Source organism: Nelusetta ayraudi, unplaced genomic scaffold, assembly GCF_046127955.1.
Source record: "Nelusetta ayraudi isolate G7.1 ecotype Tasmania unplaced genomic scaffold, CSIRO-AGI_Nayr_v1 ptg000120l, whole genome shotgun sequence".
In the NCBI taxonomy this organism is placed as follows: Eukaryota; Metazoa; Chordata; class Actinopteri; order Tetraodontiformes; family Monacanthidae; genus Nelusetta; species Nelusetta ayraudi.
Window position 1 is genome coordinate 2461588 of NW_027466170.1, and position 15671 is coordinate 2477258.

Genomic DNA, 15671 nt, shown 5'->3' on the forward strand with positions numbered 1-15671 from the left:
ATTAAGATGTTTTGGCTCAAACTGATGAAAAATAATAGTAGTAATAATAACGCAAATATTTTGGCACCGCTGTGAGCTGCCAAAACATTTGGCCTGTGCAAGTGAAGCGTGTTCCATGACTCAGTGTTGAACATTACCCCGGATCGCGACTGACCCGTTCACCGGCGATGCTTGTTTTTCCTTGGAACGTGTGACAGCGGCTACTGCATCCAAACTAAGGCTGCTCTGTGTTAGCGGCGTGAAATACAGGCCGAGGAAGGACGGGCGTGTGAGCGACGGCTGCCAGGGAGCTAATGTAAACCAGCCTGCGGCCACAACATAGCGCCAGGTCCCGATAAATCTCTGCTGGACGGTGACATCAGCAGGCCAAGGCTGAGGTTTCACTGTGAAGTCCATCTTTCATAATCCCTGGTATTCGACTGCCAGTCAGGAATGTCAACACAAAGTGGTCTCTGTTGCGACCGGGTGTGTCAAGGTAAAAGGTGAAGCTTTATTGTCGTTATGCATTATGCATTATCAGTGCGCTGATTTTTTTTCCCAATGGCCACTTGAGGTATTGCAGCAAGGCAAATCTTTCTATTGTAGATTTTACAGTTATGGTCTTTGAGTCGATTAAAAGCATGCTGGACCCTTAATGCAGAAGTCAAAAACTTTTTCGGCGTATACAACTTGGAGTCTAGGGCCTGGACTGAGCGCGCTGCCATTTTGGATCCTGAGTGATATTTCTTGTGTCGTTTTCTACAAACACGCGTTTTGTACCCATTCCAAAATGTCGTCAACCCGTGATTATCTGCTATTTCTCAATGTGACTTTCAGAAGTCAAAGCTGTTGAAATCAGTCCAGTGTGAACAGGAATTTTACAGCTGTGAAATGGACACTAACGTCACCCCAACAAGCACAAGAAATATGCAAACAACAAGCCTCTTAATGCACAAGTCATCATCATAAAAAACCAACTCTTGTCAAACAAATAGTTTTGCAGACAGTTATTCCACAGGGTTGTGTGTGTTTTTTCATGACTGAGTTCGCTCAGAGTAATACACCAACTCCATGTATCAAAATGAGTAAATGTTGTCGTCTCACCTGTCCGTCCTTCACCTCCCTGAAGCAGTACTTGAATCCAGACTGCTGGTTGTACGTGCCACCTCCCCTCAGCGTCTGCGCCTGGATCGCCCCGATAGAGGGCGCCGGAGCGCCCGCCGACCCCGAGGACGAGGAGGAGAAGAGGCTCTGCAGGGCAGGAGCAGATCCGGAGACCTTACAGCAGAGAAGGTGAAAGGAGACAAGAGAGGTCAAGAGACACGCTGGCATCAAAACAAGGAAAGTCAGAGGAAAAGTTTCTGTTACCTTCAGCACCTGATGGATCTTCACACTGGCCTCAGGGGGGTGCTGCACTCTGACCTTCACCATGGAGGGGGACGGGGCGGGCGCTGCACAGACAACGCTTTATTGAATTAAGCACTACCTGATTTAGATTGCTACATTGTTTTTATCGACAGGTATATTTTTCATTTCTTGCTATTTTAATATAATAATCTTTTAATTTGATGAAATTCTATATACTTTTATCTTTTTCTAGTGAAAAAAGACAAATCGCATATATGACATGGCTAACTGAGGAGCGAATAAAGCGAAGAGTGTTTGTGTCATCGGTGGCCTGGAAATGGAAGGAGTGGGAGGGAAGGTCAACATTTCATTCTAACACATGCAATGTTTGGTTTGACGAACTGGCCATTTCCTGTACGTACTGTATGCTTTAATACACGACAGCTTGAAAAAATAAAATCCTCCTCACCTCCAGCCACGGTCACTGACTCGTAGTGTTGTCCCAGCGGCATGAGGAACTCAGACTGGGTCAGCTCCTGATTGGCCGTCATGGCGGACAGCAGCGCAGGTTTGACCACCTCATTGGTGGAGGAGGAGGGCGGGGCAGCACCGTTGGCGGCGGCCGCCACGGTTGAGGCGACGGGGATCTGGCAGAACTTGCCGGTGAAGGTTGGCGGGCAGAGGCAGTGGTCCGACTGCAGGCACACGCCTCCGTTCTTACACAGCAGAGGGCAGAGGACTGCAGGGGAGCAGAGAGCAGCCACATCAGCTGGCGTGGAACTCCTTGGACACTTTTAAATAACAATGAACACATAACAACTGAAAAGTGAATGTTTGGACGGGTTACTTGTGCACACCAGGGTTTGGTTACAACATTCTGACGATGAAACACACCGTTTAAACCAGTTACAAACAATAATACGACATTGTCCAAAAAATTTGCTCCTCCTAATTGTTTAATAAGCAGAGAAATGAGAGCCGCATGTCATAAATTTATTCCAGTTGTGATATGTTTCCCCCTTTGACATTCAGAAACGAAAACCAGAACATGAAAATTATGTTCAATCATTTTTTTGGAAAACGAGAAGTTTTGACATTTTTCAAACAAACCTCCATTTTAAGAGATGATATATGAGTGACTTGATAGTAAAAGTGGATTAGCTAAACGCTGATTGGTGCAATAATGTTGTTGTTGTTTTCTTTTGTACTAAGTAAGTCCAGTTTGATCAAATTGTCATGAAACTTCATTCTCTCCCCAATGTGTATTTAATACATAGTATGTAGTAATACAAGTGAGACAGAAGTATTTGAGCAGGCCAACAGTACTTCAGCAAATATACTGTAAGAGGCTTCACACACACACACACACACACACACACACACACACACACACACACACACACACACACACACACACACACACACACACACACGGTGGACCAAGGCCAACACTAATACACATCCATCATGTTTACTGCCTCCCTGGAAACATGTTCTGCTGTTTACTCTCAGGCTCTTGCACAAACGCCCCACCCCTTCCCTCCACTTCCTCCTCTGGGTTGCCAGGCGACCGCGGGGTCCTGCGCAAGGTCAGCTGATATACGTAGATAACAGAGGTGAAGCCAGACCGGGCGCCAGCAGAAGCCCAGCCGGTCACTTCCTCCTTCCCGTCCTGCAACAGGATGTGGCCGTGCCATTACCCAGAGTTCAGCGAGGTGTTGCCGGCCAAAAACAGACCTTTTTTTAGAACAAACATAGTGTGAATGATTGGAGTTTATTCATCATTGAAGGCTAAACATGCAGGAACTGGATGTGCTGCTTGGTGCGCTGTCAGCTGCAGATTGGGTGTATCTTGTGTCCTTCTAACCCTCAACTAGGGCCATGGGATTTGGAATGCGACTGAAATGTACGATTATTCCAGAAACAAGTCATGTTGCAGGAGAATTCTGGAAGCTCTGACATCTCTGAAGGACAGAAAGCTTTTGCAGTCGCTGCAGAGATTCTATAAGCTTTTGTCACAAAGTAATTGTCACAAAATCTGACAATTTTTCAGTTTGACCTAAGTAAAAAGAAATTATAAAGTGTTCCATCGGATGCACCAGGGTGAGAATTTGAAGATCCACAGAGGAACTTCTGTGGATCTTCTGCTTGTTTGTACCAAAATAGTACCAGCGAAGTGACCACATGTATTATATGTAACCGAGTATTACATAAAGGTTTCTTGTGTGCATGTCAAGAGTGTGATCTGGATTGTGTCTGAAATGTTTACACGACAACAACTCAAACAAACATGCCACCACCCGCACCGCCGCCGCCACCACCATCCATTTCTCCTTTGGGAGAACAATAATTTGATTGGAAGAACTTCGTGTTCCATCCTGCCTTGGAAAGACTTTGTTACCCTAATAATGACACCAAAGCCAGAGCAGCTGCAGAGATGGAAGAACAAGAACTGAACCAAGCGGTAGACAATATGGTGACTTATGAATGACATAATGATGAGATAACGCAAAACTGTTGCCCATGGTCTAATACTGCGAGTGTTTCTACATTTTTTTTTTGGAATTGTGTCAAGCTTATTGTGAGTCAAGTATGCGAGCAGTGCAGAATTCTAAGTGTTTATTCTTGAGTATCTCACACACACACACACACACACACACACACACACACACACACACACACACACACACACACACACACACACACACACACACACACACACACACACACACACGCAGCAAGATGCGGCATGTGTGTGTTGCTGGAAACACACTGACCTAATTATTACCCTGGACATCGCCCTGCAGATGGACTCCATCAAGACAAACACACAGTTTGGATGAGCTCTGGGGGGGTGACGGGAGTGCAAAAGAGAAAACGAAAAAGACAAATGGAAAAGGAGTGTTCGCGCATAAACAAGACAAGATTTAAGGGACGCAGCGACGTAAACACACAGGAAGGCAGCAAGACGAGAAAGATCTGAGGTGGTTGCGCTGTGGTTGGACGCTGCATCCAGTGGAGATGATCCACCGCAAAACACAAGTGTGACGTGTGTGTGAAGGGCAGACATTTAACAGGCAGACATTTAGACAAGCTTAATTACCAAATATCACCAGCAGGTGTCCTAACTGAGCCCAGGAATGGGAGCTAGCTCGCATTAGCACGTTGATGCCTCCAAACAAAGTTTTAATTTGTAATCACAACAGAAAACTGCTGAATCTTTTTGAGTATCTTAGTGCTGCACAAACAGCAGCATTTGTTCACACTAGCTCCCTCTGGTGGATATCGAATGGATAGCGCCTTGTGCACAACTAATGTACAACAGCTTAAATCCTAGGGTCGCAGCAGCTGCTGGCATTCACTTTATCACTTTATTTTCTATCACAACACCACACATTGAAACATGAAACAGCCTGCTCACCTGGTGCTAACAAGTCATACATTTTTATTTCAAGTTAGTAATGGATGTGCAGAAAAAGACAAAGCAGGCACCCCAGGACAGGGATTCCCCTTCTGACCTCATGATGTCACATCCTCCCTTCTCTTCATTTGCAGTGTTTGTGTTGTGCTTGTGTTGTGTTCACTTGTTGAAAAAAAGAACACTGCCATACGTCACCACTTGACTTAAGGTCCACACATCACCGGTGAAATATCCTGGGCACACGAGTGTGCGAGAGAGAGAGAGAGGCTGGCTAATGACAAATGAAAGCCATATGTTTCCTATCCGTTCACCCCGTTTCGGTTCCTTTTAGTGCCTCACTCCATGTGATTGTAGCTAAAACACTGGCCGACGCTGCTAGGTCTCCAAAAGGCAACGCAAACATGAGCCTCCATCTCTGCGAGTTAATGAGCATTAACGATGACGTTTGCTAGTTTCTCACCAGCAGGCAATCCAGAAGAAGAACTGTCATGGATTTAAGATGCTGAGGCAACAAATTTCCGATAAACATCCGAGCAGATGTGTAAACAAAATGGTTTATGACTAATCGCTTCTAAATTTATAAGGAGTTATAATGTACATTTTTTGCTCATGCGTAATTTTTGTACAAATTGCGCTTAATTACGTTTATGCTTCCACCAAAAACAGCATAGAGTGCCTTTTAGCATCGAGCAGCTTATTAGTAAAAGGAGCACAACAGCAGGATAACACCGCCCCCTATTGAGCTGTGATGTGATGTGATGTGATGTGATGTGATGTGATGCGCAGTCTTACCAAACTCCACCCAAAGCCAGTCAGCTGTGGAGAAAAGTCTTTTTAAATGAGAAAAAGTTCATTTCTAGTCAAAGTGAACACACAGCAGCCTCCACGCTGCCACAGCCACCGTTGACAACCAAGCAGTACGGTCCTGATTTTGTTTTTTGTCTCCACTAAACCCTGTCCCATTGCCCCCAAAGGATGCTTATTAGCTCCGCTGTATTTGGTTCCTCTGAAAATAATTCAGGATGTCGAAACTTTCAGAATTGAGTTTTTTTTTTTTGTTTTTTTTTCAAGGTTGAGCTTTTCTTTTCTTTCTTTACACTAGCAACAAACATACAGTGTATCCCAAATGCAAAATCTGTCTAAAAACTGAGTGGAAGTCCATTTTATGAGAGTGTCACTGGTTGTCGACAATGATTGCCGGATCAGCACAGATTGATGAGTTGAAAACACCAACCTGGCATCAATTCACACAGCGCAGCTATTCACTGGCTCCTCTTCACAAGTCGGCCAACCATCAAACAGCTGCGGGTCACATGACGCAGCTGTGCCGGATTTTTATGGCATTTGCTCTGGCAGCGTTTTCTACGAGTTTAAGTTCCTCCTTTGTTCAGGATGACAGAGGGACATATGTTCACATGAGACGGGACGCTGCTGCTGTGAATTAATGAGCTGACATATTCCATCCCAAAAAAATAAAAATAAAGTTCCGTGACTTGGCTGTGGATGAGGCTGTGATTGGTCACTTGGAGTGCTGCTGCTGCTGCTGCTGCTGCTGCTGCTGCTGCAGGGCTCCAGAGAAGTGAGGACCCACTTCCAAGTCATGGTGATGATTTACAGAACCCTGCTCACCCCGAAGCACCGGCGGCTCATTAAAAACAGCTCACCTGTTTACACTTAATGTGGCCTAATTTTCCTACTTAGCCTCACGGTGACTCGTTCTCATTTTACCCTGCTGTAATCTAGTTTGCTGCTTCTTCCTCTCTTTAATTACGACCCTCTGATCGACTGCCGGTGATGCTTTTGTATTGAAGACATTTCCACTCAAAGTTTTCCTGTTCTTGCGTCCAAGTACATCTGCATCGAAACGAGTTCCTCTGGCAGCGATGCAGTGATTGTGAGCCTCACCTGCATCCAAATCTCAGCGGTGCAATGAACGACCAGTGACGCATGCATCCATCCATATTCTAATCAGTGCTTCTCCTGCTCTCAGGGTCACGGCTGCTGCTGCAGCCTGTCTCAGCTGTCTGAGGGTGAAGGTGGGGTTACTCCCCGGGCAAGCCGCCAGATCACTGGAGGGCCGCAAAGACAAACAATACCTGGAATACCTGGACACACGTGGCGAGAACAGGCGAGCTGCACACAGAAAAGGCCTCGGGCTTCGAACCTGCAACCCTGTTGCTGCGAGGCAAAAGTGCAAACCGCTGCTCCGCCGTGTCAACAGCGTTCTACAAGTGAAAGTCTGTAGCTGCACCGAACCAGAAGCCAAACTTGCACAGGGACGAACCCTGACAGTAGCATTTTTAAGCATTTTACAAGCAAATTAACGAGGCCATTAAACTTGTCTGAGTTGCCGGCAAGAGAGACGCTCCAAAGGTGTGATCCCAATTTGACTGTGAGCAGCCTCTTCACTCGGAATTGTGAAGTATTTGTCTTGTTTTGAACCTGAACCGGATTCTCTGTTTCGATTCATGCTGTTCTGCACATCATTTCTATTGATAATAATAATGATGATGCTTTATATTTATAGAGTGCTTTTTGAAGTCCTCAAAAACGAATAAACCAAATGCAGATTAGAGTCAAATAAGTGGGAGGAAAAATGGAGGTTAATATAAATTGTAGTTCAAAACAAATAAGTAAGTAAAAAAGTGAGAACATTAAAACAGTAACTAACCGTGGTTTAAGTAGAGATTTGAATGATGGCAGGTCAGTGCAGTGATTTCTGCACTCAACACTGAGAGAAAAAAAAAAAACACAGGATAGTGAAACTCACAGACTCTGAAGCCCGGTCCATGGGAGCCGTCTCTCCTTCCTGCTCCTCCTCCTGCCGCTGCTCCTCCGCCTCCTCCTATACGGCCGCTGCTGCTGCTGCTGCTGCTGCTGCTGCTGCTGAACAGCGTGGTCATGTTGCCTCGCTCGCAGAAGTTGACGCAGCGCCCGAGGCTGCAGCGCACCTTGCAGATGGTCGGCGTGAACATCACCCGGACCCTCTCCACTCCTCCTCCTCCCCCTCTGGTGGCGCTGGTGGCGACCTGTCCGTCAGCTGGCCGGGGAGAGACGAGGCAGAGGGCGATGAGCCACAGAGAGCGGCAGAGTCCCGGCCGTGCCATGTTCCCACTTTGCGGACTTTGGGAGTTTCTGAGCGCGAGCTGCAACGTCCGAAAAACTTGTAGAACCTCGCCTGTCCCCCTCCTCCTCCCCCCTCCTGTCAGACTCTACCCCACTCACTCCCAGCCATGCCTCCCCCTCTTCTTCCTCCTCCTCCTCCTCCTCCTCCTCCTCTCCCTCCCTCCCTCTTTCGCTCTGTGGAGTTATGAAAAAAATGAGAGTTGCAGGAGTTAAGGAAGGAAGGAAGAGGAAAAATGAGCCGATGCCCCTCCACCCCCCACACTCCTCCGCTCTCTCTACAGTGTTTCCCCCCCAAACACTCCTGTGTGTGTGTGTGTGTGAGAGAGAGAGAGAGAGAGAGAGAGCGAAAGAGAGGAGGGGTGAGTGTGTGTGTGAGTGTGTGTGTGAGAGAGAGATAATTGAAAGCAGTGTGCCGGACTGGGCTCGGCTCCAAACAAAATGTTCGACAGAGATGTTCGGCGCTCTCCTCCGCTCGACTTCGTTCTTCATCTTTTCCCTCCGTCATTCATCGCTACGACTCTGATCTCTGCACACCGTTTCAGAAGAGACCTCAGAACAGTGTCAGCTCCCAATGACAATGATGTTGCTGCTGATGATGATGATGGAATACCCCCCACCGTCCGCCCTGTGTTGGCTTTCAGGGGCCCATGGACCTCCAGAAACTCGCTCACCAGGGGAAACACTGACCACCGCTGACACCTGGTCACACGCCGGCATTGACTGTCAGCACTCTGTTTTCAGTCTCTCACCGTCTCCCCACATGCACTTACAACATGCATGTGTGCGCGTGTGTGATGTATAAGCAGAGCAGCGTCACACCGCCGTGTTTTAATGTACACTGTAAATGTACACTGAGAAGTGAATGTTTTTAAATGACAAATAAAAAAGTCTAAGTCTAAGTCAAAGTTTTAGTGGAAAAGAGCCCGATTGTTCCTGCTGCTGTTTGTTTATGAGCTCATGTCTCATGTGCTGAGCGAGAGAGCACGTCACACACGTGCATGTTTGTGTGTTGACACGCGCGTGTCACACACACACACACACACAAACGCATGCACCTGGAACTGTGAGGCTGAATGACTATAAACCGCTAATTTAGGATTACGACATTGCAATGACACATACATCTCTTCTGGGCTCTGCAGCAGTTCAGCGTGTTTCTCTGATTTCCCAGATTGTCACGCTCGGCCGTTTAGCCCCATGTTTGCATTTTGCAATTTGCTGATTGGGGGTTGTTGTCTGTGTTTGCTACTAAATATCGAAAGACAGATGATGCTCTCTGAACGGATTACAAATCTCCATAACAAAGAGGTTTGTGGTATTGAATATGTTTTAGCCTCAGTTGATAGGGTGGTGATAAACTGAAAGCTAACAGCGTTAGCCTTTGTCTCTTAGCACGATAATGTCTGAGAGGCTGTTAGCCTGATCCTTAAGTTGTAGATCCTGAGTCCTTTAGCTTTAGAACGCAAGCTGGGATCCATTAGCGTTGGTCTTGGTATGCAAGTGTGACGATATTAACTCGGGCGGTTAAGTCTGTTAGCTTTGCCCCCCATTGTTTTAGCCTAAGAACGTAACCTTGGACCCGTAAGCTTCAAGCTGAGTGTGTGAGGAAGACAACATTAATCGGACACATAAATCTGTTAGTTTTGGCCTCATTCCTTCTAGCTTAAGACCGTGACCCTGGAACTGTTCGCATTAATCTTAGTAAGAAACACAGGCCTGTTTGGCTTTAGCCTCAGGCTATAAGTGTGACAATGTTACATTACACATATTACCATTGCATTAACCTATAAGCTTCAACACTGATGAGAGCACAAACTAACCTAACACAACATTTAGAATATTTGGGGCTGTTTGGGACCATTACCCAAACTAGAATAATTCTCGCTGCCAATACGAACGTCGTAGAGACATGGGACCAAAACCCACACGCGTATGTGATCCTCACCTACATTTCAATTCCTCAGGCCGAGACAGAAAAGGCACAATTTGAGCTTGTTTGCAGGTGTGTGCAAAATGATGCAAAAAATTAACCAATTTTTAAATTTTAAATTATAGTTATCTCTGCACATAGCTAAAAATCTTCTTTTTTTTTTTTTTTTAAATGTGTTTCTATGAACCATTTAGCCATGAGTTTTCTTTTCTCTGGGGGCCCGAATGCCACTCAGTCCTTTCTACAGTCAGACAATGACAGGAACTGTTTTGGGGTCTAATCGCAGTGATCAAGGCTGACTACGGGACTGTATTAACTCTTCTTATCAGACACTAACACACTCAGCTCCTGGCATTCCAGCTCCATTAAATCACCTTCAGCTTATTTTTTTTTCCAACAGCCTACAGCTGACAGATGTGACCCGCCTGTGTACGCTTTCTGTCAGTGGCAGTGTATCTGATAAACACTAGTTATTATACAAAATAATGACATTGGTGCTTTGGTATGTGCTTGGAAACGCCAACATTCAGGATAACGTGTCCAAACACGATACCGCCTGGTTATCATATGCGCCGTCGTAACCCTTGTGCACAATCACAACACATACACAATCAATAAACAGTCGGAGCTATGCAATTTGGTCAGTTTTTTCAAAGAAGAAATTATGCTTTTATACATACATTTATCTCTGGACATAAATTCCAACCTGAAACTGAACTAACAGGCAAACTTCAGGGAGGCTGAAGTTTGCCTTTACACATAAACACAGCGAAGATGGCAACTGCCGATAGACACTTTGAACTTCTCTGCCAACGAAACAGACTATTTTTTGTTATTTGTAGTATTTCCGGGAGTTTTTTCAAAACTAACGAAAATCAGTTTTTATGCAATACTTTTTGCTGCATGCGTGCTGTGCAGAAGAACTGACCTGGGGGCATGAAGTGAACCGTGTACTGGCCCTTCTGAGTGTGGAAGGTCCTCACGTGGGCTTTAAGCGAGGACGACGGCGCGGGTGAGAGCGAGGAGTTTGATGACGGCGGGGGGAAGACGGTCGTGGAGGGGAGAAGTTTCTTCTTCTCTTTCTCGACGTGCTTCATCAGCAGCGCCGCCATCTTGTCGCCGTTGCCTCCCCGCGAGAGACCTTTCTTCAGGAGCACCGCCTGGGCCTCTCTCAGGCTGTCGCAACAGAGGACACACGTGCAAAAACACGACAACACTTTCACTCTCAAAGAAGCATGAAGACGGTTCGAGCTAGATGTTTAGTGGAAGTGAAGAGCCAAAAACAATGCTAATGAAAGTTTTTTTTTTTTTTTTTTTTAAGACTCTTGACCTACTAGATTCTAATAAAGAATCCACAAACATGCCGAGAGAGATTTAACGGAGGAGCATTTTCTTCTCTGTGACATGAGCTGACTGAGGCAGCTTACGCACTCTCAATCAGAGATGACGCCATCAGCGGTTACATCCTGCCTTAACATCAGCGAGACTGGAGGCCCTTGAGTGGACGCGCAGTTCTCTCCGCGCAGCCGTACAGGAAGAAAAGAGTTTCAACGTGATGACAAACATCTGGGGCACATGAGCTGGAGACTAAGCCTCATACAGAAAGATGACAAGCCTTAAATCAATGGTGATGAATGAGGCAGCAGGGTCGACAGCGAGCGCGGAGGTCAAAGGTCAGCACAGATGGAATTTAAAACATTAGATCACGTTCAGTTCAGAGTTTTGGCAAAAATATTTATCAGCTGGATCGCAGGAATGTTCCATAAACGGGTCGCGTGGCAGGTTTATTTTTCTGGCCCGAGATTTGAAAAAAAAAAAAAGAAAAAAAAAGAATTCTGTTTCTGTCAGACAGTGAGAGATTTTTAAAGGACCTTTGGCAGCCTGATGAAAAGCAGGCGGCAGCGGCTGATAACTGGAAACACACCCACGGACGCCCTGCAGTCTGATGCAGGTTGATATTTCATCCCTCTTGTGTATGTGAGCGCCGTGCCAGGATGGACGGCGCAGATAAACGGAACGTTTCTTGGAAAAAGCTGGAATGAATGTGTGAATGTGGGGAGGCCGGCAGAAAGGCAGGCCGGCAGAAAGGCAAGCAGGCAGCAAGTAAATTAACCATAAAACAGGGGTAACTTTGACAACATCCACTTCGAGTGGCCTTTAAACATGATTATTTTACATAGGAGCAACTTTTAATGAAAAAAATAAATTCTCCTTAAACTACGTTTGCCACCATCCTCTCTGTGGATGAGCCTGTGGTCAAGTTTTCCCACAGCTGGTCCTGACCCTGTGACCTGCTGACCCCGTGACCTCCTGGACCTCTGACCTCTGCGTTGTGTTCGATTGTTAACGCCGCGGAGACTCGGCGTGAACTCAGGTTTCACACGCAGACTTCACACGTCTCCTCAGAGATGTGAGTCAATGAGACGTGTTTGCAGGATATGTGACACCAGCTGCTGCAATCAAAACAGGAACCATCGGTCCACTGATGGAGGGACGCTCTTAATGAGAGACTCAAACTGACCTTTGATCCATGGCTAAGTAAAGAGGTTAATACAGTATTTACAGTGAGTGCAGGTAGACGGCTCCACCTGCTGTCCATATAGTGAAAGTGCAGATTTCCCAGATACGAATAAAGACGGAAACGCATTTGTGGGAGGAAACTCTGAGGAAACGGAACGCGTCTTACCTCAACGACTGTTTCTTAGCGCCTCCGCTCTTTACCTTCTTCTTCTTCTCCTTCTTCTTCTCCTCCTCCTCACTCATCACATTCACCTCCACACTTTTCAACTCCCCAAGTGCAAGATTGGTCTCCAGATTAAGTTTGTTCTCCAGACTAGGAGCAGCACTGGACCCTTCATCTGCTTCGGACCTCCAGCTGGACTCCATACTTTGGATTTCTGTTAACTTCTGGGCCACCAGAGGCTCTACAGTAGCTGGTCTGAGCGAATTCTGTGTGACTGGTCCTTCAGCCTGTGACCATAAAACTGGCTCTACGTCTGGGCCTTTTGTTTGCTGAGGTTGAAGATGGTTGACATCAGGTGTGGCCTCCTCAGCTGTCCGTCTCACCTGTGGACTTTTCCGGGAGTCGTCAATCATCGGGAACGTCTCAGACAGACCTCCTCGCTCCGCTTCAAAGTGTCCAAACTTCACAGTGGACTCAGAGAACTTGCTTTCCTGGCCTTCGGCTTGTGGATAAAATGGTTTCAGGACTGGTTCTCGGGTCTCTCTCCAGTCCAGCGTCACGACTTGACTGCTGCTGAGAGCGGGACCGCTCCCTGCTCCTGGTTCAGGCGGGCCACCGATTGAATGGACCTTGATTGGAACCTCACAGCGGCGGCCGCGGAAACCTCTTGGGCACACGCAGCGGTTAGGGTGGCGACAGGGGGCGCCCTTGTGGCATCGGGGAAGACATCTGGCTACAAGAGGAGCGAAGAAAGGAGGGTCATTGGAAGAAAACTGGATGTGCAGGAGGAAAACTGGCAAAAACACGGAAGAAAACAGTCGTTTATTTCTACTAAACAACACAGCACACTTTTGTACAGAGAAGTGCTTGGAAGGTGTTAGATGTCAGTCAGGGCTCAGAGGACACCAGCCAGCATGTGTTGGTCTTGGCCCCCACTATGCAAAGTGTCTGTAGCCATGGAGGCAGGGAGGTGCAGCCTCAAGCTAACAGCTAAGCTAAGTTAAGCTAGTTAGGGGACATTTTGTTAAGATGATTGCAGAGCCGGACCTCTGGAGACTAATGTGCTTTCTCTTTCTTCAGCAGGAAATAATCTGCATTTCCTTTGACAGACAGAACTGTGAGTGTGCATGTGTGTGTATGTGTTGTGCGTTTGTGTGTATTTGTGTTACTCAACCATTTCCTCTCAGTTTTCTTCAGGACAATGTGACCCTAACACTAAAGCTTTACTTCATGGGTCCAGAGCCCACTGGGACTTAGCTTGCTTTGCATGTGTGTGTGTGTGTGTGTGTGTGTGTGTGTGTGTGTGTGTGTGTGTGTGTAAGCCTTTAGTGGGTTAAATCTGGCTCCATTCACGAGTTTCTGCTCTCTGCTTAGCTCCATAATCCTGATCTGAAAGGAACTATTTGGATCTCTGTCTTATTGTACAAGTGTGTGTGTGTGTGCGTGCGTGCGTGCGTGTGTGTGTGTGTGTGTGTGTGTGTGTGTGTGTGTGTCAGAGTGAGTGTGCAGTGGGTGGGGAGGGTCATGGAGGACGTGACATGCAGTCTCAAACACTGGCGTGTGTTTTGTGAAGCCTTTTACATGGGTTTGGCTCACTGAGGGCATCAACCATCACACACATTTCTCCATCAATATCATGACAAGACGGGATAACACAGAAGAATCCAAGAGAAAGATTAATCGCCATGAGTTACACATGTTCAAAACAGGACCAACCCATCCACCCTAAAAAACAAAAAAATTAAACGTTGCTGTCTTTACTCACGCTTTGTGCAACGTCTGGTTTTCGGTGACAGCGCCCATCCAACACAACAGCGCCCTCCACAGACATGAGGGCTGCAAGACAGACAGAGTTTGGACATTAAAGACTGAAAGAAACAGTGCAATTGTGTTTTGGGTAGAGAAGTCTGAAACTTGAGTCGTCTTTTTTCCTGAGTCTTTACGTTAAGTTCATTGTCAGTGTTTTAGGGTTAATGCTACAGCAGCTGAGAAGTCCATTAGCAAAGTTATTAGCTAATTGTCAGAATGGAGCAGGGGGTTGAAGTTGTTGTTGTCGTACAATTGTCGGTCAAGCTGACTTCAATAAAGAAGACTTTATTTAACAGTCAAATGAGGACATGGTTGTTGTCGGACCAGTGGTTCTATAGCCCAACAGCCTTCTGGGAAAAGAAGTCAATTAGCAGATCAACAGTGGCTCAGTCATTACAGCGTCTTCACAAATACATGTAACAGGAAGCGTGTGCATTTGTGTGTGTGTGTGTGTGTGTGTACGCGCAACAAACTGCAGAGGGTAAAAAAGGCACCACCACCACCACTTTGAAGTTTTTTTGCATTTTATTCATTCTGTTGATTTTACCCATCGCCAAGTCAAACAAACTGTCCACTCTGACAGCTGCTGCGAAACAGTTACAGTCACAACAAACGAGGCAGCGGCCACAGTGAACATGTCACTGTACAGTAAGTGGAGCTGTGGAGACGTGGTCAGCGGAACATGCCGGCAGGACGGAGAGCCGAGGCTGTGTGGACACAACTTCACCGCGTGGGATTTAATCATTACTCACAGAGTTCTGCCCGTATTGTGGCCGAGGCAGGAGGCCCCGCTTCACAGAGCAACACACACAAACAGCAACAGATGTGTGTCCACACACTCACACACAGCTGATTAATAAACGCGTGCACACACATACACACAACACTGAACCTGTATACACACAGACTGTCTGGTTAGGTCTCACAATCTCTAAATATTAGTTATAGTGCAAGAGGTGGAGGACTCGGGATACGTGTGTGTGTGTGTGTGTGTGTGTGTGTGTGTGTGTGTGTGTGTTTGTGTGAAACTGTGCACTAGCATATGTCGTTTTCATTTTTAATTTATTGTCCATGTTAATGTCAATACCTGGGCTTTAATGTTGCCAATGTAACCTGTAAAGCTCAAGTTTGTACTTAATTAAAAACTGCAAGACCCAGCTTGGGTGGTTTACATGCTGGCTTGTTTAAAAAAAAAAATAACAAAAAAGAAGGAAAAAACTTAAATGAAGAAGACATCTTCACTTCCTCACACCTTCCACAGTGAAGCCAAAATACATCACACACACCAGGTACTACATGGTCAATGCCTCCATTCATCATCTAATGCTAAGAGATTAGAGTTAAATCAAGTGAATATAATATTGACAGAATGAAAG

At 46.3% G+C, this 15671-nt stretch overlaps 1 protein-coding gene across 1 annotated transcript in view; it reads right to left on the reverse strand.

The window, feature by feature from the left end:
- ltbp4 (latent transforming growth factor beta binding protein 4) overlaps nucleotides 1-15671 on the reverse strand; it is a 36753-nt gene that overhangs the window by 18401 nt on the left and 2681 nt on the right. The window contains exons 2-8 of the mRNA XM_076049853.1: nucleotides 14252-14322; nucleotides 12490-13219; nucleotides 10732-10979; nucleotides 7518-7787; nucleotides 1796-2065; nucleotides 1348-1430; nucleotides 1084-1257 (exon numbers count right to left, since the gene is read on the reverse strand). Coding sequence (XP_075905968.1) covers nucleotides 1084-1257; nucleotides 1348-1430; nucleotides 1796-2065; nucleotides 7518-7787; nucleotides 10732-10979; nucleotides 12490-13219; nucleotides 14252-14322 — 1846 coding nt within the window. The remainder of the gene's footprint in view (nucleotides 1-1083; nucleotides 1258-1347; nucleotides 1431-1795; nucleotides 2066-7517; nucleotides 7788-10731; nucleotides 10980-12489; nucleotides 13220-14251; nucleotides 14323-15671) is intronic.